Source organism: Lates calcarifer, linkage group LG8 (assembly GCF_001640805.2).
Source record: "Lates calcarifer isolate ASB-BC8 linkage group LG8, TLL_Latcal_v3, whole genome shotgun sequence".
Classification (NCBI taxonomy): Eukaryota; Metazoa; Chordata; class Actinopteri; family Centropomidae; genus Lates; species Lates calcarifer.
The window spans coordinates 20,337,504-20,358,161 of NC_066840.1; the positions used below are offsets into that span (position 1 = coordinate 20,337,504).

A 20,658-nucleotide genomic window follows, 5' to 3' on the forward strand; every position below is an offset into this window, starting at 1 on the left:
CTGAAGAAGTGTCCTTCCCAAAAAACAAATGTAAAATAACGAAAAGAGTCTTCAAAGTCCATAAGAAGCAACAGTACACAGGCTGAAGATCTAATTACAGTACAGGTGACCTGTCAGATTGACAGTATGGGGGAGGGGGGGACGGGATTAGTGGAGGATTGCTTGGGTTTGACAGGGTCACGCAAGCTACAGGCAGGCAAGGGGCAGGACCAGTCATTTGGACATGGCGCTAATCAGCTAACTGGAGGTTTCTCCTCACGTGATCCAGCCATGCCTTTATTAAGCCATTCAGTTCACAACCATGCCATTGCTTTTTTTCATTGTGAGACGCTTTGCAAAACCTTTTTTAATCACAGTGTGTATAGCTCAGACCACCCTTGTTTCATTGTATCCAGTCACCTTTTCTTATTAATTCTAGCTATTCTAGTGGTTTTGGCCCATTGTTATTAACCTGCCTCTAATATAAGAAGACTCTAGATTCAGTGTTGTTATGTACTTTCACTCTGATGTAAGTCCCTCTAACTCTCAAGAAATTCCTTGAATGTAAATGTATTATTGAGTTGGAGGCCATATGTAAGATGTGTGAGCGAGTTCTGTCTGGCACCAGGGTGCAAAGTGTAATCTTGGATGTGATTTATCACCTGACTGGATGGACCAGTGGCTTGAGGTAGGGGCCAAACTCAGCCTGCATGCAGATGACAGGTCTACAGTAATGTATCTCTTTCATATTTTCTGCACACATTGGTTTAGCTTGGGTATAAAACAAGAGTTGACTTTAATGGGTCAATAAGAAACGCATTCAGAGAGTTCAAACCTCCATTAGGCAGTCCTCCATCTTGATGTCATAGCTAGTGACATCATTCTTATCATTTACATTTTGATTGAAATAGATTTTGTGACTTTACAGACACAGTTTTGGGCTTTAGCCTCTATCTTAATTTGTTTTCCTTAGTCTTAGGTACAAAATGTTAGATATTCTGTGTCTGCGTCACCCCCAAATCAAATCAGCTGTTCCTTGGCTTTGGATTTGTAAACAATATTTCATTGAAACATTTTTGAGATACAGTGCGCTATTGATAGAGTGACAAAACTAAAATGAAATATAACATACAGACTGATGGCCAAGATAAATTTTACTTTAAGATCATCATAAGAAATATTTACCCATATTGATTCAATTTATAACATATTAGGAACTGCCAAAAAAAGTTTGAAACTGCGTATTCAATATTCTATTAGTTTAAATATAAATGGTAAAACTTGAATAGTGTATCATAATAATAGTGCTACCAAATATTTATAAAAGTCAAGAGTTCCTAAGTGCTAAAATTTCTTTTTGACAAATCTGTATTTTGAATGACTAAGAGGAAAGGGAGACATCTAGTGGTATGAGTAAGTTACTGGGTGTATTTTCTCCATCTTTCTACCATCTAAAACTACCCCACTGTATTTCATGAATCACCTGACAGTTAATAACAGTGAAATATTGGCTCATACAGTAGCTATGATAAATCCTCTAATACCACCAGTGAGATTTCTTGACACCAAAACAAAATGGACACTAGCGACATCAAGTATTTATTAACAAGTACACAAGTGAATTTTATTTATGCAAGCAAATTTGATCATACAGGTCAAATAAGCCACCTCAAGCTGTTGGCACATGAATGTACAAAACAGATTCAATTTAAAGCCTGCTACTAAGCATTCGTAGTGAAAGTACAAAAGACTAATACGAGGAGAAAGCTGAGAGCATATTTTCAGATCATTACAGAGTAAGCAATGTTGGTACAAGTATTAGTTTTAAGACATGGTTGAGAGCTCATCACAAACTAAACAGACACAACTCAAAGACTACAGTATCTAATATCGGTAGCATAACGCGGTAAGCGTGGGGGTTTAGTACTGCACATATAAACAAAGGGTTGATCCAGCAAGACAGTCAAAAGTGTCAAAATAAAGAAGTGAAATAAAGTAACTTTTGAGTCAATAAGACTATATTAATGCATGTCCATGCCACGAAAAACATCTAAATTCACAGTCTTTACTAACAGTACAGTTATCCAACTTTGAGTTGAACACCAATGCGCTTACATCTAGAGAGAGCACAGAAATGGTCAAATAAGTGCATGAAACTAGCTTTTAGAAACACTGACAAAACAAACTTTGCCAGGCAATGAACTGACAGGCCACCTTTGTACTCATATGGCATCAAGATGTGTAAGCAATACAGTTACTGTCATGAACAAAATTACTGTGACACACACTTTTCTCACATCTGATAATTCCACCAAGGAGTGCCATTACACCAACAACTTTTTACTGTCAGGGTTTCTTTTTCAGTTGAGACTGATAGATGCAAAGTGGTCTGACCCACAGTGGTCTCTTCTTCTTCTCACATGAATTGTCCTTAAATGTCAGTGCTTAACATATAGGTATGCTTTGATATCAGTATATACAGCGCAGAGTTCTGCAAAAACAGAGGAGTTTAGTATTTATAAAGTTCCACTTATAAGAAATTAAAAAAGGGGTTATGAAAGCATGTTTGCATGTGCTTTTGTGGCTTGTGATTCAAAGACAATGGAATCATTCACAGTCCTAAAATACATGTAAATGGCAAGATTAATATAAAATAAGCCATAATTTATCTTTAATTGACTAATCCCATCTTTGATATTTATCAAAGTCATTGTTTCCTGTTTAACAGGCTTGGCACATCTAGCAAATATTTGTTTTACTCTAATGTTTTGGTATTTATTTTGCCGTCTTGCTACTGTATAACTTCAAATAGAAAAACAGATTGAATTACTTTCACGTGAAAGTGGTTTTAATCCCTGGGAATACTGGTATGACAAAGGCTTCCTAGTTACGTGTGAGATTTAAAGTATTTTCAAAACTAACCACCCGTTCACATACAGTACATAGTTCTTGAAGATGAAATCTCCAGACACACGACATGAGAAATGTGCTTGAAAACCCTTTTTAAGCCCCTGTTGACCCCCTCAGAAATCGGCAAAAAATAAATTATGCATGAGAGCAAAATGACACTTAGCATCAAATAAAAACCTTTAAGAAAAATAATACAATTATACGCAAATCAATCAATCAGTAAAAAAAAAAAAGAAGCAGAAATACTACTGCTACTTCTGATTCTACAAACTACACTAAAACTACTATCAGCACTAAACAACTTGTATTCAAGAATAATATAACTGCCATAATGATAATCTTAACACCATCCATGAGAGAGGTAAAGGGGCTTTTTTTTTTCATCTGAAATGCTGTTTGTGACTGGGGAGGTTTTTGTGACGTTTCCCCCCCAGACCACATTGTCATATGACGCACCAGTGACATCAGCAGTGGCGAGGGCCCTTGGCGCCATCCGCCCCCCCCTCAGGAGGGGATGGTTAGAGAGAGAGAGAGGGACAGATAGAAAGACAGAGGTGAGAGAGAGAGAGAGAGAGGGAGAGGGAGAAGGAGAGGGAGAGAGGCAGGCCGGAGTGGCAGGGCCAGGCCTCATGCTGGTCTTTATGTGTATGCGTTGAGACGCTCCTTGGAGCGAGTGGAATGGATATCGTGAAGCTCCTGCTCCTCCTTGGACTTGATGTCCTCATACTTCTGCATCCGGCAAGCGTCCTTCACGTAGGCCCAGTTGGCTGACAGCACCATCAGGTAGTGGATCTGTGAGGTGAAAATTATATAGTGTTATGTCAATACATAGCAGATAACAGAAATTAATCCAATTAAGTCTACCTCTATGATATGTGTTGATATATTGAGATGTCAACATTAATTTCCCAGCCTCATTATCTCTTGTGGATGCAAATTAAGAACTTAGAGTAGTCATATATTAAGTTAAAATTCAATGAATAGACCTGTAAAAGTTGTTTGTGTAGACTGGCCCTTTAAATTAAAGATTATATTTCCCAGGGTCCAGCAGGTGGCAGCATAATGTTGAAGTTGGTCTTGGACCTGCGTTACTATGGCAGCTAAGGTTATAATGAATGTATTGTGCTGTAATGACTGAGGTTGTAACACAGCTTCTCTTTTCAGAAGGAATGACAGTTTCATAGCAGCACTACTCTTTGTTTATGAGATGCAGACAGACCAATTAGGCAAGATTCAAACACAGAAAATACAGGCATTATTTTGTTTGTATTTCGGTTTCTTTTCCCTATAGTTAATTGATGAGTCTGATGCATTTTAAAGGTTGTTTTTTAGCTCTAATCATGTCTCTTACTTTGAAGATTTTTTTTTTTAGGGCAGCTCATTATTAGGATGCATCAGTGTATCTGTTGTGATGATTTTTTCCACCATTATGTGGAAGAAAATCAGGGTATGTTGAAAAGAGTCCCTGCCAGAATCTGCACCATCATCCCTGACTAACAAACACTTTTCTGTTTCTCAGAAAATGGCTCCTCACAAATTACTGAGTGATGTTTGCAACAATTTCTGAGCCTTTCTTCTCCCTGTTTCCATGACAACACATTGACATGTCTGGCGCCTCCGATAGAGGGAGAGAGACAAACCCTGTCTTTTTCACTGCGCCAAAATGCCTTCCCTCCCATCTACAGCTATTCTCTCACAGGCAAACACAACACAGGCTAACTAAGAGCCAGCAGCAACAAAACACAACTATTTTCCCAGCTGCAGTTATTGAATTTATGTAGTTATTTGCTAACACAAATAACCAAAAAAGAAAAGAAAAAAGAAAAGAAAAGAAAAAAAGAGTCATCTTTGGTATCTGCATTCAAAAATGCATGCCACAGAAATGGTTTTCGCTGTTTTGTGCTTGATTTAAGGGATATTTTAGTTCTTTGTCCTTTGAAGTGGAGGGGTGCAGGTCCTATTGATGTCTCACCATAGCAATAACAGCAGCTCCTGCTCCAGCGAGGGCACAGATGAACAGGTGGAATGTCATGTCAAGCTGTAGCAAAAACAAATCACAGCACATATTACTCCTCAGTGCTTACTGGACATATCTGCCAATCAAATCCCAACTTGAAAATGCACTTGCAAACATACAGTTCATTCTATTTTACAGACATAAATCCATGCATGTACTGATTATGAACATATATGGCCAGTTCTACATCTTGTGGTATAATATTATTATTCAATATTTGTTAAAGCCCTTCGAGTTTTTCATGTAAGCAATATTCAGTGTCAGCAATTTGCTGTTTTTTGCAGTCAGTGTAGGTTCAGTGTACATGGTGATACTCAGATTATTTGAGGCATGGTGGTAATTCATGTGTTAGTGTGAGTAACCACAGTGTGTGTCTTGTCACTGTAAGCTGACTTATAACTAGCTGCTGCGCCTTATGTCTTCTACTATGTGTCTTTGCTCCAGCAGAGCAGCTGAGTGAAGTTCCCTGTTCAAGGGCACCGAGACAGTGGTGTTGCGGTTTGGGTAGTGGTAGTATATCATTGTGGCTGGCAGTGAGCAGCCAGAGATCTTTTGAAAGAGTAGGACTTGTTAAACTAATGGTTTTTAAATGTTTAGAAACGCCTCTAGCATGAATTTACAACACTTGCAAAAAGATTCATTTGTATAATCTATATTTATTATTAACATAGTTTTATACATGGAAGTTACCTTTACCTTACCTCATTAGATTCGCACATCTTGTAGAATTTCTCTGATCCAGCACAGACTGTTTTTGCCTCAGCAATTGGCACAATACCTGAAATAAGTCAGATTATTCGTGAAGCATGTATAAATACCGATGTGGAGTGCTATGCAATAAAAGGCGTTCAGAAAACAGACAAAAACATAGTGTAAAAAGTGGCAACAGGTCCATATGTGCAACAGACTTCTATAGTACAGTCTTACTGCACACAAAGTCACACACAGGCGATATATAGGCTGCTAATGTGATGGTAGCATCACAAATAGTTGTTGACACAAAGCCAGTATTAGTGGCTGCTGGTGGTTAATGGACCGAAAGAGGTGGCACTAATTAAAAGAAATGAGCCAGCCATATAAGCTAGTGATATGATGGACTTTTATGTAGCAGCTTAACATAATGTGATTTTGGATCATAAAATTTTTCAGGGTAGTAATTTGAAGAAGAGGAACTTGACAGTGCCTTATTTAACAGATTAATTTCTTTGTATGCATAAAATAAAACAAATTAAGTGTGAAATTTAGCGTAGTTTACTAGATCCCTGTGTAGTAGGAGATATATCTGTATGTTGTTTATACACCAAAATATAATTTGCCTTAATGGTTGGATTATCCATCTAGAATTTAAAGAGGAGATTTTTTTACAGTTACACTAGAGGCTATACTTGATAAATAAATTTTAAAATCTGCTAGGTGAGTTCAAGATGTTAAGATAGTAGTATTGTTGTAAGCAGTGCAACATAGATATGAGAGGTGTTCAGCAGTGGGGGCCACAGGGATCTGAGCAACTGAGGTCTCAACAGTGGGAGGAAGGGCTGCAGAAATGGAGACCTAATATCCACTCTTACCATACTGGCGTGGGTCCAGGCAGAGTGTGGCCCCCTCCAGCCCGGTAGTATTTTGGCAGATATTCCAGATGTTGAAATATATAAAGACAGGGAGGGAGGTAAAAGCAGTCACTCCGAGCCAAGCCAGCATGAAGATGTATGTCAGCATGATGAACTGAAAGAAGACAACAGATCACTTTTAGGCACTGTGTGAACAGTTTTGATGTAGTCTGTGTAAAATTAAACTTTCTTAATTTTCAAGTTAGATGATAAAGAATTAGAATGATGTTTCCTGTATCGTGATGCATTGCTACCACTTAGAATGTATGGGTTATAGCATGGGTTTGGTGCTTTATTCCAGCTCTTGAGGTATACAAATTCACTGATATGAATCTGTGTTCCTTTAGGTTAGAAGGTGTTCCCAAGCCACTAATCTGCTCCATGGTCCACTTCCCTGTTTCTGCCATTTAGTCTCATTTTGATTTGGATGTTTCCATGGGCATAAAATTAACAGACACTAACTTAATGAACCCATTGATCACAAATACCATAGCATAGCTCATTTCCTTTTCCTCCCTGTGAAGCTACAGATTTGCAATTATATCCTAGCAATAATCTTGTTAGGATTGCTTCCAGCTCTGTGATTTTTTCCACATGAGAGTGCTCCTTTTTAATTGTTGTTGGTAGTAATAAAATTAATTTGATTGATTTTTTTTTAAATGTAATTTTAGAGCACTTCAGTTGTGAGAAAGTATATTATTAGAATTATTTTAACACAAACATGCAAATCAGCTATTTTTTTCATGCACAGAAGCATTGCAGGGTGATTTACTGCCTGCTTTGTCATGCTTGCACAGATCTCATGCCCTACATGTAAACTTGATTAATATACAAAATTAGCTTAAGTAATAATCCATGATATTTGGGAACAATTCAGTGTAATCCAATAAAAATTCAGATGACACCCAGTGTATACAAACTTAAGCATTTCACACTCCTTTCTGTCTAACTACTGTCAGATTAACAGCAACGGTGATTTGCTGAAAATTAGTAAAAGGCTTGCATAATGATTGTCACTAGGGCTGAAAGAGGTGTCAACTGCAGAAACTTTTTTGGGGGAAACTCCCAGAGAAATTACCTGGCATTACTGTTTAATTACAAAGTGATTCCTGAAAAGTGCAGCGGCTTTGGAGGCCCATATATAGATATTCATCCATCTATTATTTACTACTATTATATAATGTTTATTAAGTGTTGCAGGGGGGCTGGAGCCTATCCCAGCTGACATTGGGCAAGTGGCGTGGTACACCCTGAACAGATCACCAGTCCATAGCAGGATAGAGAGAGAGAGAGAGAGAGTACACAACCAAAATCTAAGCTTCATTTGACATTTGATTTGTTAACGTGCACTGAAATGTTAGTCCTACCCAAGCGCTGACACAGCGTCCACAGGTGGTGATCTTGAAGTCTCCATACAGGTCTTTAATGGCTCCACTGGTGAAGAAGCCCTCCACCATCAGCAGAATGCCATAGACGAAGAAAGCCGAAGCAATGCCGTAGATCACATACTTGATAATGTCAATCCTAGAGAATGAATAGAGAACCACTGAAAATGTGAACAACAATACATTGTTACACTTTGTTTCTTAAAAGTGTAACAAGTCTAATTAGCCTTTGTGAAATTGTTGCAGGATGGAGAGATTTACTTGTGGGTCTAATAATGTTACTATCTCCTTTTGCTTTAGTGACATAGATAATACAGATGACATATTGTTCTATAGCAAAAGTACAGTGTGGAAAATGTAGGCTGTGTCAAACAGCATAATGTTAAATTAATGTTTTTTTCATCCCCTTTGTGGGTATGCAAATTGCCAGTTCCTTAGGGCCAATAATATTTTCTTCAACAGCTAATCAACTCTTGAAATCAGTCTGAACCTTTACTACTTTACTACTCACATGGTGAATACATCCAGTGCATCCACAGGGCTCCGCATCACCTCGAAGTAGTTCTGGAGGATGGTGACCGTGCCGGACAGGGCCTCATGTCCGCAGCCGCAGAACAGAGCCACGCCCGCATACAGCAAGATGGTGGCTATGAGGGATGGGTATGGAATCCCACCCAGGCATTTGATGCAGCATTCCAGGCATCCTAAACATAAAAAGAGATTTTTAAAAAGCCAACCGTTAGTCAACAAGACAGAAAATGAAAGACCTCTCTAACTAAATCCAGGATGGGAGGAATATTCAGTTTTAAATAATTCAACAAAACTTTGCCAATGGGCGAATGCATTTGCATGTCGTACACTGTAGTACCATTTGCTTTTATTAAGAATCTTGAACATTCAGACCACACAGTTGGGAGGCAGCCAACTTTAAAGTAGCTGGACTACAGTACATCTTCTCCCTGATATATGAGGAGATTATTTTTTGGCCATGGATTTGGAGCACTCAGTGCTACAAAAGAGAGTGAATGGCCACTTCTGCTTTATCCGTGCAGTTATCTTGTATCACATTTTCCCTGTGTTCTTGGTTCATGCACTATATTTGTTCTGTCAGTGGTTCAGCCCTACAGAGGATGCTGACATTTTATTCAGCATTAAAAACTTTGTCCTGAGTTTTACACGGTGTTCCTGACCTTTAACCCTATTCTTCTTTGCCCAGCTTCCTTCCCCCGGGGGCCCTTTAAGGTGACTAATCACTGCTGGGTTTCAACTTCAATCTCCTGTCACACAGAATGCTCACAGAGAGGCCGAGTATGTAAATACTCATGCACGCAAGTGTGTCTATGTGAATCCCTTAGATTTATGAGTCTCCATCTTATGTTTTGTGTATTTGTGTGTGTGTGTGTGTGTGTGTGTGTGTTGGGGTACTGAGTCATTTCTCAGAGTAACAGCAACAGAAGTAGAATTTATTTCCTGCGGAGGCACAGAACATAACCAGACTTTATGGGGTCTTGCAGTGCATTGCAGTATATTAACTACACAGACACATTTTTCACAAAGCCTGGCCCATTCGAAATCAATTTGTAACTCATCATCCAGAGCTGTATTGCAATGGAGAGCTGCAACCTAAATATGCATGGCTATCTGAATTCCAAATCAATACATGCATGTGAAATGTACAAATAAAATTCAGTGCTCACAGAAACAGAAAATTCCTCTTGATCAGTTATATCATGACTGTGGCCCCTGATTAAATTAATCTGCATTCATACTGCTATCTTCGATCAGTAAAGAGACTCTATGTCTGCAGAGTCAATTTTCATTGTCAGCCATAGAGATGATGAAGGATTTCAGGAGCGTTCATCAAGGCTGTTTTCAGCACCATCACTTTTATGGTTATCTTGTTGTCTTCGCCTGTGTTACAAAGCAGGAGTCAGAGCAAATATCCCTCCTCCTTCTCCTTCTCAACTCTGCTTCTGACTCTGATCCAAACCTGAGTGGAATACCAAGTAGCTGGTCCGCCTGCTGCGCTGTGCACAGCACTCAGGCGCTTGCTGCAGCTCCAACCCTCGCCCAGGCTTGCCTAGATTATCTGCATCCGTGCTGATGTAATCCAGTGCTAGACCGTAGAATGTCTATTCTACTTTCCTGCTTTATTCTAAACCTATTTTGTCCATGAAATCTGGTCAGGTACAGCTTTAAATAATATCAGTAGCTCAGCTGAAATAGTTAAAAGTCAGGTTATCAGTGCCTCTTGGTCAGACATCTCTGCTTTTAGTGGCTGTGGATATTTTCTCTGCTCAGTTGTGTTAAGTTCAAAGCCCAATTTACCCTCACATAGATCAGACACATCTGCATAGGCAGATTTTCTGTGGGTTTTAAATAAAAGGCTCTCTTCTTTCAGAGACATCAGAGCAGAGTATGTCTTATATATCAAACTGTAGAATCCCTCCCTGAACAGGTTACACCATCTGTTCATCTATTTCCGGCATTTCTATATCATCACCTCCTTGGTGTTTTTCCAGCATTCGTACCAGCCCAGCCCAGGGGAGTGGGACATTACCTGGGAAGAGACATCAAATTCAGGGAACACCTCACCTTTGATGCCTTTTAGAGTATCAGGTGCTTACGGTGCCACCTGACATCTACTCCACCAACATCCACAGGTGGTTTCACACAGTTTCACACCTTATTTCATGTGACTGCCTACAGCTAGGACTCACTATCAGCCAGTAGAATGATACCGCCTCTTGGTTGAGTGGTGAAAATGTAAGTTCAGGGGTTAAATAGTGTAGCTTTGATCGTCAAATATCAGGTTAAAAGGGAAAAAGCCAATTTCCCTGTTGAAGTTATTTATATCAAACAATGCATTACATTATTATTTTGTTATTATTTTTTATGTTACCACTTTCCTTCAACTTGCCTCTGTACGGTCATAAATTGTTTCTTCTAATACTTGTGGACAGATCCCATAGAACTGCTGTTGCTCTTAATCAATGGTATCGATCTATGGTATAAATTTCCTGCAAATGAGATGATTCAGTGGTGTAATAACATGGGATAGTCAAAAAAAAAGAGGAACCTTTGAAACTTGTGTTGAGTGGCTTTTGCTGCCAAAAAATGTCAACCAGGCCATTTAAATATACACAAGCAGTAATTCCTGATTCCTGTTTCCTCTGCAATATTTGAGTCACATTTTTTACTGTTTACCTCTAAATCATCATGATAAAAGATAAAATAATTGCTTCTAGATAATTTGCCAGAGTTATAAAATCCTGTCTGAGATAATTATAAATCTTTGTGCAGTATTTTGGCAGCTCATATGCCTTTTGTTTTTAAGCAGATCTGTTTCCCTCTTTGAATGCACGCTGAGACAGAAAGTGATTCTGTCACCAGCTCTTCCCTCAGACTCATTATCCTGAGTTACCTTATCGTTTCAGGAGGCAGGCAATGACAGGATTTATTGATGCGAGGGTGTTTACTGACGAGATGAGAGTGACAGAGAAGCCAGTCACATTTACCTCTCATGCTCTGGGTCAGTGTGCCTGTTTAAGCCAGAGGATGAACTGACTGTCCAGTCATCTGAAATACTCACCCAAACAGACAAGTGGACATTTTACATGATTAGATTGATTCGCTTGTAGCGCTTGTTACTGTTGTTTGCAGCAGTGAGATAAAAAGCCGAAGTTTCAAAAGAACTTAATGCAGAAATCATTTAGGGTTGAAGCTGATTTTACAACTTCACATAGGGAACAAACTGCTTTGAAAAAAAAAAAAACATGTAGTTTTTTCTTTCACTCACCTTTGAGACATGCTGGTTAAATTTGGCGCTGTAGATGTTTGGAGCCTGTGCTTTACATGAAGGGGGATGAGCAGTAATATAAATAATTTACGTCCTAGCCTCAATCAAGGTTTACTACCGTGCATTATTTACATTTCTGCACACAGATTAAACTAGCTGGAGCCAGCATCTCACAGTTCTTTTGAAATCTATTTTACTGTGCAACAGCACTGTCATATAAGACACCAGGTGTCATTCCTACTTATTACAAATCCATATAACAGACTTGGCTACAGGTGCATTATAATAGTTTGTGAGCTACAAGAAAATAATGTTGTCTACGTGACTTGACTAAAAGGAAGTGTTGTTTCCATGGAAACAGCTGAAGATGAAGTTGCAGGGTAAGATGGGTGCATTAGTGAGTGGTTGTAACAAGAGTGATGTTTTATTGATTGTGTTCTTTTAATTTTGTGGAGGGGAAATTCCTCAGACCCAGTAAAGAGTGGTGACCATGTGAAAAGCAGGTTAAGAATCCTACTTAATAGTGAGTCATACATAATGGTCTAACAAAAAAAGACTGAGTCAGACTGGATGTTGATAGTGTAATATTGAGTCTTGTTTACAGTAATATCCCTTCAGCTGTTCTTCATCTAATGTTCATATTTTTTGAGAGTACGATTAAAACTATAGCCAGACCATGCTATAATAGCTCTGTGGCTTTTGAGGATCTTTGATCAGATGTGATTTTTTTCCTACAGTTCTGATGTCAGGTGTCAGCACCGCTGCATTAAAAAAAACCTCCTCACACCACCACATCCTCTCATTTCCTCTCTATAACTCTTCATTGATCTTAACTGGCTGCAAGACCGAGCCGGAGAAAAATAGCAAGTGGTGGTGCGAACTGACTCTCAGAGCTACTAGATGCTTGATCCATAATTTAGAGGCGCCACAGAGCAGCAGAGCATAGGCCTCTCACATTCATTATTCATGCATTTTGCTTAGCCCAACATTACCTGCGATGAAAATAAAAGATCCCCTGCTTGATGAGGAGATGTAAGTATTTGAACTGATCATGCGCACAGGTGTAGTACTACTGGTCTCTTGAAGCACCCACTGACAGTCAAGCTGGGAATTTGGCCTAATTGACTTTGGGTAAGCTGATTTGAATGGACCAGTGGAAGCAACGTGGATGAACCTTATGTATTCTTTTTACTTGATCTGGTCAAGCAGGACACACTGTAGTGATAGCATTTTGGATGTTGTAACTTATTGTTTTCATGGCAAAATAGGTTATCCCAAAGCATCAAAGGTTCATGAACAAAAAAAATCTTTCAAAATTATGAATTAGATCAATTTTAAGACTCTGATTTACTTAAATGCTTTCTGCTGCTTAATGTGTCTCCAACAGGAAAGAAACATCCAAGGATATTCTTCCCACTGAGTGTTAATGAAATAAATTTCACTTGCCAAAATTGAAAATATGGCAACACTAGGATTAGTCTTAATGAATTCTGAACAAAGAGACAGGATTTCAGGAGACGGCGGGGTTTTAAATATTTTATCCTCCACACAAAAAACCTCTGTTTGGGGGGAAAAAAAGTGAAGCCTACATGACCCCAAACACTGTGGTCCAATCAACAGAAGGCGTCTCCTTAATACAAAGGGAAGGGATGACCCCCCTCCGAAGGCCCCTCCTACCTCCTACTTCTCCTCCATCTGTCAGTGTCATATCCGACAGGCAAAAGGGACACACGCACACACACACACTCAGACTCTCACTGACCCAGTCAACATTCACATGAGGGATGAGGTTATCTTTAAATAACGCTTTGAGGTAAATGACGTCCTTCAAAGACAGCATGGCGCCAACATCCGGCAGACAGTTGGAGTTAATTAACTAAAGATTTGCTGTCATTTTACGACACTAATGAGTTTGATATTGTTATATTTACAATAATATATTACTACAATATTATTCAAGTGTGTTTTTATTTTTTACCTGACTAAAGTTCCTCAGTTTCCTTCTGCTTGAATTAGAATTTTTCTGTTGCCTTTACCAGCTCACAGCAGCACAGTTTAGTGCATAATGACTTAAGCAGTCAATATACTTATTACCAAGCTTATTGGCTTTCCTCTTTCTACCCCACTGGATCTGTTTACAGGAGTCTCTGCATATAGCCTTCTATACTCTTCTACAGGATGGGTGCATTATTGCACTTCTTTAGGTTTCTTTAACCAGTATTTGACACTCTGTGGCGGAGACTTATTCTGTCTGTTCTTCTGGGTTGCTTTTCAGATGCATGCAGACTGAGTCTTAAATAGTCTGATTTGGCAATTTGCACATTCAGATGAGTTCAGCTGTGGCTGCTGTGTGTTATGCATCAGTGTCAGTACAGTGAGTCAAAACTCTGTATCTTTGGAACCTGTTTGTCTGTGACAGAATAGTCAAGCTGTGCACTCTGGCAAAATAGCCACCATGTTTTGTGTAATTTGGGTAAACACACTCCACAAAGTGAGAGATGCAGACGGAAACAAAGACAAAAAGATGAGGATTATTTACACCAGTGAAATATGGGCTGTAGACATCTGTCTACCCAGGAGCGCAGGGAAAAGATGTTTTCACTGGAATGAACTATAAACTTGTAAATTAATTAGACATATTTCTGAAAGACATAAGATGTCTATTTGTTGCTATTTTGACTGAATAATATCTAATATAGTAAACATACAACATCAGTCATTGAAGTAATATTGTGCTGATTCCAGTTAATGACTTTTAAAGATGATATTGGCCTGTAATGATTGTATGTGTTTGTTGGCACATCCTTAATTAAAATCCGTCACATTTAGGCTTTTTTTTGGTGCAGTTATAGCCACAGAGAAAACTAATAAGATTCTGTGTTAGAGGAGGAAATGAACAAAATGAAATAAAGGAGATGACAGAAAAGAGAGTGATAATCTAATTTTATGTCTGCTGTATATTTACTGCACGTACACCACAAGACATTCAATCAGACTCAATTTTTTGTGCATTCAACTAGCAGTTATTAGTTCCTTGTTAGCAGAGGAGTTTTGTATGGGGGTGGGGTGGCAGTGAGCCTGGTCCTAAAGAGAGAGAGAAAGGGAGAGAGAGAGAGAGAGATCTCAGTGGGGGGATGGTGCCTGTGTCAGCCTGAGAGTAATGGGCGTATACGTGTCTCGTTGCTTCCCTATATTTAATGCGAAGCCCCCCTCCCCTGAAGCGAGCAGGTTTTTTTTTTTTTTTTCCCCCAGCTCCTGCACACCCCCCTCTCCTCTGCGCATGTTTAATCAACCAGTATGGTTGCCATGTCAACCGCAGCGCAAAATCTGCGAATAGACCGGGTACTTCAGAGCCGTGACCCACTTACTGTATGTCAACAAATTCAGTGGGACAATAGTGAATGAGACACATTACACAGATAACCCCTCTGGGCTAAAAGGACGTTACAGGCCAGGTCCAAAAGCTCAGCTGCTGATTTCCTCTCTTTATTTTTCGCTGAAGAGATGGAAGAGTCTGAACATGACTGCGTGACTGCTGAGCAGGGACGTGTCTTTTGTCTGTGCCAAGTTCACTCCAGGAACTGAGGAGCAAATGTCAAAAACTCAGGAGACGAGACCAGGGCTGTTCTTTTACTCTCAGTTTTTACGCTTAAACTGTGTGGATGATACTCTTTTTCAGGGTGAATTGAGCTTAAATGTCTTGATTGCCAGCATCATAGGCAGCCAACACCAACAAGTGTAAGGATTAAAGTCACAGCTCCCAAACAATAGATTGCACTAATAGCCTGTCTTCAGTATCTAATTGAATCTGTACCGTTGAATCAAATTTTTACTTGATTACAGTTTCCAAATACACTCTCTTGCAAATAAAGTAATGTTTAAGCTAACTTACTTTAACTATGGTTTGAAAGTCTCAGCATCTTAAGCCTAAACAATGAGAAAACCATTCATATCCATATCATTTTAAGGACCCAGTGGTGATCCTCGGGAATGGTCTCAAACACCTGCTGTCCCATATCTAAAAATCTGTACTAGTGAGTCATTTCTGTGAGAACAATAAGAAATCCCTCTGAAGTTCTCCAATAATAGCCCCAACAAAGAACAATTGGAACTTCCTCGACTTCTCCTTGGCTCATGCAACTTAGGATTCAGTACAATGAGAGAGAGAGACCGGAGGGGGGGGTTAGAGAAAGGGAAGGAGAAAGGTTGTGCTACTAGCACGACCAGAACTTACCGCTGATATTTTGAGGCCATCATTGGACGTAAAACTTTCCATTGATGTACTTACAGTTGAATTATTTATAGTTAGAAGCTCTTTAAAACAAGATGACTAACCCAGCTGAATGACAGAGATACATTCACAAACAAAATATTAAGCCTAGAATAGAATAAATAAAATCTGATTATGTACCATGTTAATATTTAAAATTGACCAAAGTCATAGTCAGATGTGGTCATGCATGTTGGCATGCCAATATATCAGTCATATTCTATATTAAGAGTAGCTTCTTGTGAATTCACCACACCTTAACCTCAATGCAAATTTGACATTATGGGAGCTGTAAATTCAAAGTGCATGAGACTCAGTTAAAAATACAGCAAAACTCTGCTGTCTGCTGTGTCTATTTCCTGTCAGTTGACAAAAATTCCTCTATGTTTTATGAAGATTGACAAAAAATCTCAATGAGATGCTCAACATTTAATAGCTTGCCAAATTAGTAGAACGATCAAACTGATCAAACAGAAGGACAAGCGATGCCTTGCAGAGTAGATTCTTGGCTCAGGAAAAGCTAACAGGTGTGCCTTTCTCAGTTTTTCCATTCAACTGCAATTAATGGAACTAATGTGAAGTATCTCCATGTTTATTCTTAAACACTATCACCCCTCTTGTGCTCATTTGCAGAACTTGTCTGCAAAAGTTATCATTTCCGTACTGTGTTCACATTAGTGGAACACCTGCTTTGTCACCCATAGGGTGTTGGTTTGATCCCTGTTGCTGATGACCCCTTTGGTACGTGGTGTGCGCTGCTACTTTTGGCTAGCAGCTGAAGTGAGCAGTGCCCACCTGGTGTGTCTGACTCATAATCAGAGATTTGCAGCCTCAGAAAAGGAAGACAGAAGGGCATTAGCGTGCTGTGAGTGCACTCATTGACATCCACACCTCCTCTGAGGTGGAAGTACCTATTTATTTGCAGTTTGCATGTAAGCTTGGATGATGTCTATGGTACATTTAATAAGCAAAATTATATTGACTCGTCCTTTAAGAATGTCATAAATGTGATGGATAGTAAAGATAGTACCCAGTTGACATTAAAAGCTCCAATAAAACAGAGTTGCCTTCTCATAAGAAAACAATGTTGCATGACATTCATAAGCTTTTAAAATTGTTATGGCCGCACAGAAATATTGTTGTAGTGCTTCTGTTTTAAAGAACTTTTGCTGTGAGCAATGCATGCTTGAATGTTCAGTGTTTCAGTGTGTTAACCCTATCTCTGACTCAATCTTTGATGGACTGTAGCTCTGGGGCAGCTTTACAGAATTCATTGTTGGACTTTGTCATGCTAAGTTTTTCTTATTTATTCTATACCATGTTTATTTATTTATTTGTGTGACTTGCTGCTTGCAGCTTATAATGTCTGAAAATGAGCACTGCTTACTGTTACAACTTAAAAAAATGATAGGCATGAAAAGAAAGTGATATGGAAAGAAACTTGACAGGACAGCTTTAATCTTCATCATGCTTCATCAGAGCAGTTATGTCAGTCATCTGTTGGTCCTCCATAACGAGGAGCTGTCAGTTTCCAAGTCAATCATTTGATAAAAGACCCACTGAGTTGGGTGACCAGCGAGCCCTGCTACCTTATTCTAACATATCTATCTCACAATGTGTCATGCTTTATCATCCATTAAATCTCCTGAAATATCATGTCATGATCTCACTGGAGCCTGGTAATAAATGGGAACCTGCTGTGGTCGCATAAAAATAATCAACTACTGAAGAGTTAGGATGAAAAAGTTCAAAGCGAATCCTTTAAGTAAGCAACTCTAAGAAACAGATCAAATTTTTCCTCACACGTGGGCAGTGATTTATGATGGCGTGTCACCATGGCAGCCACAGGGCTGTGAGTGGTTGCATGCATCAGTCAGGAGGCAGGACCAGCTTGAATGTCAGCTTCTAAGGTAACAGGTTGGTCATTTTACGGTTTATAAATGCAGGCTATGTGGACAAAAATATGTTTTCTATTTATTAATTTTTGCATCTTATACTTTATCCTGAACCTCTTTTCCATGCTTGACTTTTAAGCCCCAAGCCAGCCTTACTTCCTAAACATCGAAGTTTAACAAGTCACACAGAAAAACAATTACGTCATCTGCCAAAAAAAAAAAAAAAAAAATCTCCTTTGCATCTCTGAAATGGCTTGTGCTGACCAACTCTGACTACACTCAAAAAATACAATGTATAGCTCCTGTTTGCATGTTTTACAGTCTTTTTGGATAGAAGAAATGTATGGCAGTGAGCCAAAAGCCAAATTTAGAGTGGTTACAAACCTACGCTTCATCCATGTAAATGGACATGGCACAGAAAAATGTATGCACAGCTTGCATGGCTGCATCTTTCAGTTGGATGAGCATCTGTGTTAGTGGCCAAGGATGACAGATTTCACTCTCTAAATAGGAATGCCTGAGTACACACCTAGTAATGGCGACCAAGAGGTATTAGATCACAATCTGTAAGGAATTTTCTGTGGCACATATGTCAAACATTATAAATCATCATGTGAACAGCACCCTCATGAATAATCTTGCAGCAATTTTGTCAATCCCTTTAATCAACAGGGAACAAAATGGAATCTCTCTATAGCTGCTGGATGTGCATAACTAACATATAGACAATCATATTCTCTCTGATGTGACAATGCTTCCTATATTTTCCCAAACCTCTCATTCTCTCTCAACTGCACCCCCTGAATCTCTCATCCCTTCACTTCTGCTTAAATTCTGTCAGTGTGAGTCTGTAACTCTTTCTTTTTGCTTCCCACACTCACAGACACAGTGAACTATTCCTGTGTTGCTGAAATGTCATCAGCAGGAGTGGGTGAAGAGAGAATAGATAATGACTACACTTGGCCAGTGCCATGGCAACTGTTTCAGCTCATGTGTGTGCCTGTGAGGAGCGCTCGGCTGTGGGGCGGAGGGAGAGAGGAGGGAAGAGAAACACAAACATATGAAGCCATGCCTGTCACATGAAGTAAATCTGAGAGGGAGTGAGACGAGTGAGCCAAGAGTCAAATGTGTTTTCTACATGACAACAGCATCCTGTTCGTCACTGCTCGTGTCATTTCAGGATGGCTTTAGAAATAACAGCTCTATTCAAAATGTTGCAGTCCACTAGTAAACAAAAATACACTCTAACTCACTTGCTTTTGTGATTCCCAACCGTACACTGAATCATTCATGTAGAGAAAAGGTTGTGGTGGTGGTGGGGTGTGTGTGTGAAGTATAAATAGCAATTCCACTTTGCACAAAGCAAACACTGCCCTTCTCCGATCCTGCATCAATTCCACACTAAATGTTGCAAAAAAAAAAAAAAAGAAGCATTGCTGCAAGATACAACGTGTGGGTATTCGGACACAAAGGACAGAACCTGAGAGCTGATGGATTAATGAGTGTAGAAGCTTGGTTTGGTTCTTCACTCTTCATGTTTCTCTCTCAGCCATTGTGACAGGCATGAAAACCTTATCAAACAAACAAAGACAGTCCAGCCCTCACTGAAGCAGTTCACACCCCTCTGGCTACCCAAACAGCACATACAGACGTGCACTCTTCAGTGGAGTGCTGATACTCAGTGGACAAAGGAATTACCACAAACAGCTGCTCTCCTATTCAGAAAGGGAAAGGCTAACATTTGTGCGTTCGTCTCTGCAGAGGCACCACTGACACGCTGACAAAACACCCCATGTCAGATTCACTTAAGGAAATCTCCCCTAATGTGCAAGAAATACTTTCTTACCTTTCTGGGTCTGCCCTTCATCCATGTCTTCTTCCATTGCGCTGATGTTGTTTTAGGACGGACAACGAGAGATATGTGAAAACACAATGCCCGTTCGGGTTGCAGGTTCAAAACCTTATTTATTTTTGAAGGGGTAGTCCACAAAGCACTTCCGCTTTCTTTCTTTTGGTCTCACTTTTCCACCTTCTCTAGACGGTCCCTGCTGAATGCAGAGATTGCCTGTCAGCTGTGGTTTCTGTCAAGCGTCTGGGTGATGCGAGGGATCACAGAGTCTTTGTGGTGCTGTCCATTGCGAGTTGCTGTGGCAAGTGCTGAAAACCTCCTTAGTCCCTGGTGGTGGAGAAGGAGGAGGAGGAGGAGGGGAGGAGGGGGGCTGGATGGAACAGAGGGTGGTCTCAATGGTAGGCAGGAAAGCGCATGTGTGACAGAGGGGTATGCAGTCGAAAGAGACAGGTGTGTGAAAAATGAGGGATTAAAACACTGAGAGCAGCACTGGAGTGCAGACTGAGCAGTGAACACAGACCTTCTGATTGTGTCATGTTAAAGTAGGGGTGTTCACGAGTACATGCTACCCTTACCGGCCTAGCCCACCCTAAACACCCCTGGCTCTCAGACAGAATGGTTAAGCCTGACGCCCCCCTGCAGCAGCGGCTCTACTGCATTAACTGAACCTTTCCTTAAATAAGGGAGGGGGGACATCTGATTTCAAAATGGGATTCTCCTAATCTTGTTAGTCATACAGATTCAATTATATGATCACCAAGGAGGTGCCATTGGATTCTTATCATGTAAATTCATGCTGTATCTGTAGATAGACACTGCATAAGCAAGTTGTTGCCCATTTTTGTTGAATTTAAGATTTAAACTAAAGGATTATGTGGTCTACTATGGGCTGAGGTTTTACAGATTATGGTCTTGGGAAACTCTTTTGACAGCCAATGGGTTGCTTA

At 39.7% G+C, this 20,658-nt stretch overlaps 1 protein-coding gene across 1 annotated transcript; it reads right to left on the bottom strand.

The window, feature by feature from the left end:
* Positions 1-1,575: 1,575 nt before the first annotated feature.
* Positions 1,576-20,202, bottom strand: gpm6aa (glycoprotein M6Aa). Its single transcript, XM_018679387.2, has 7 exons — positions 19,709-20,202; positions 8,410-8,602; positions 7,881-8,037; positions 6,475-6,628; positions 5,608-5,684; positions 4,862-4,927; positions 1,576-3,681 (listed from the first exon to the last, which is right to left on the bottom strand). Exons 1-7 carry the CDS (start codon positions 19,743-19,745, stop codon positions 3,529-3,531), a joined length of 837 nt encoding a protein of 278 aa, XP_018534903.1. The 5' UTR covers positions 19,746-20,202; the 3' UTR covers positions 1,576-3,528.
* Between the last annotated feature and the right edge of the window lie 456 nt (positions 20,203-20,658).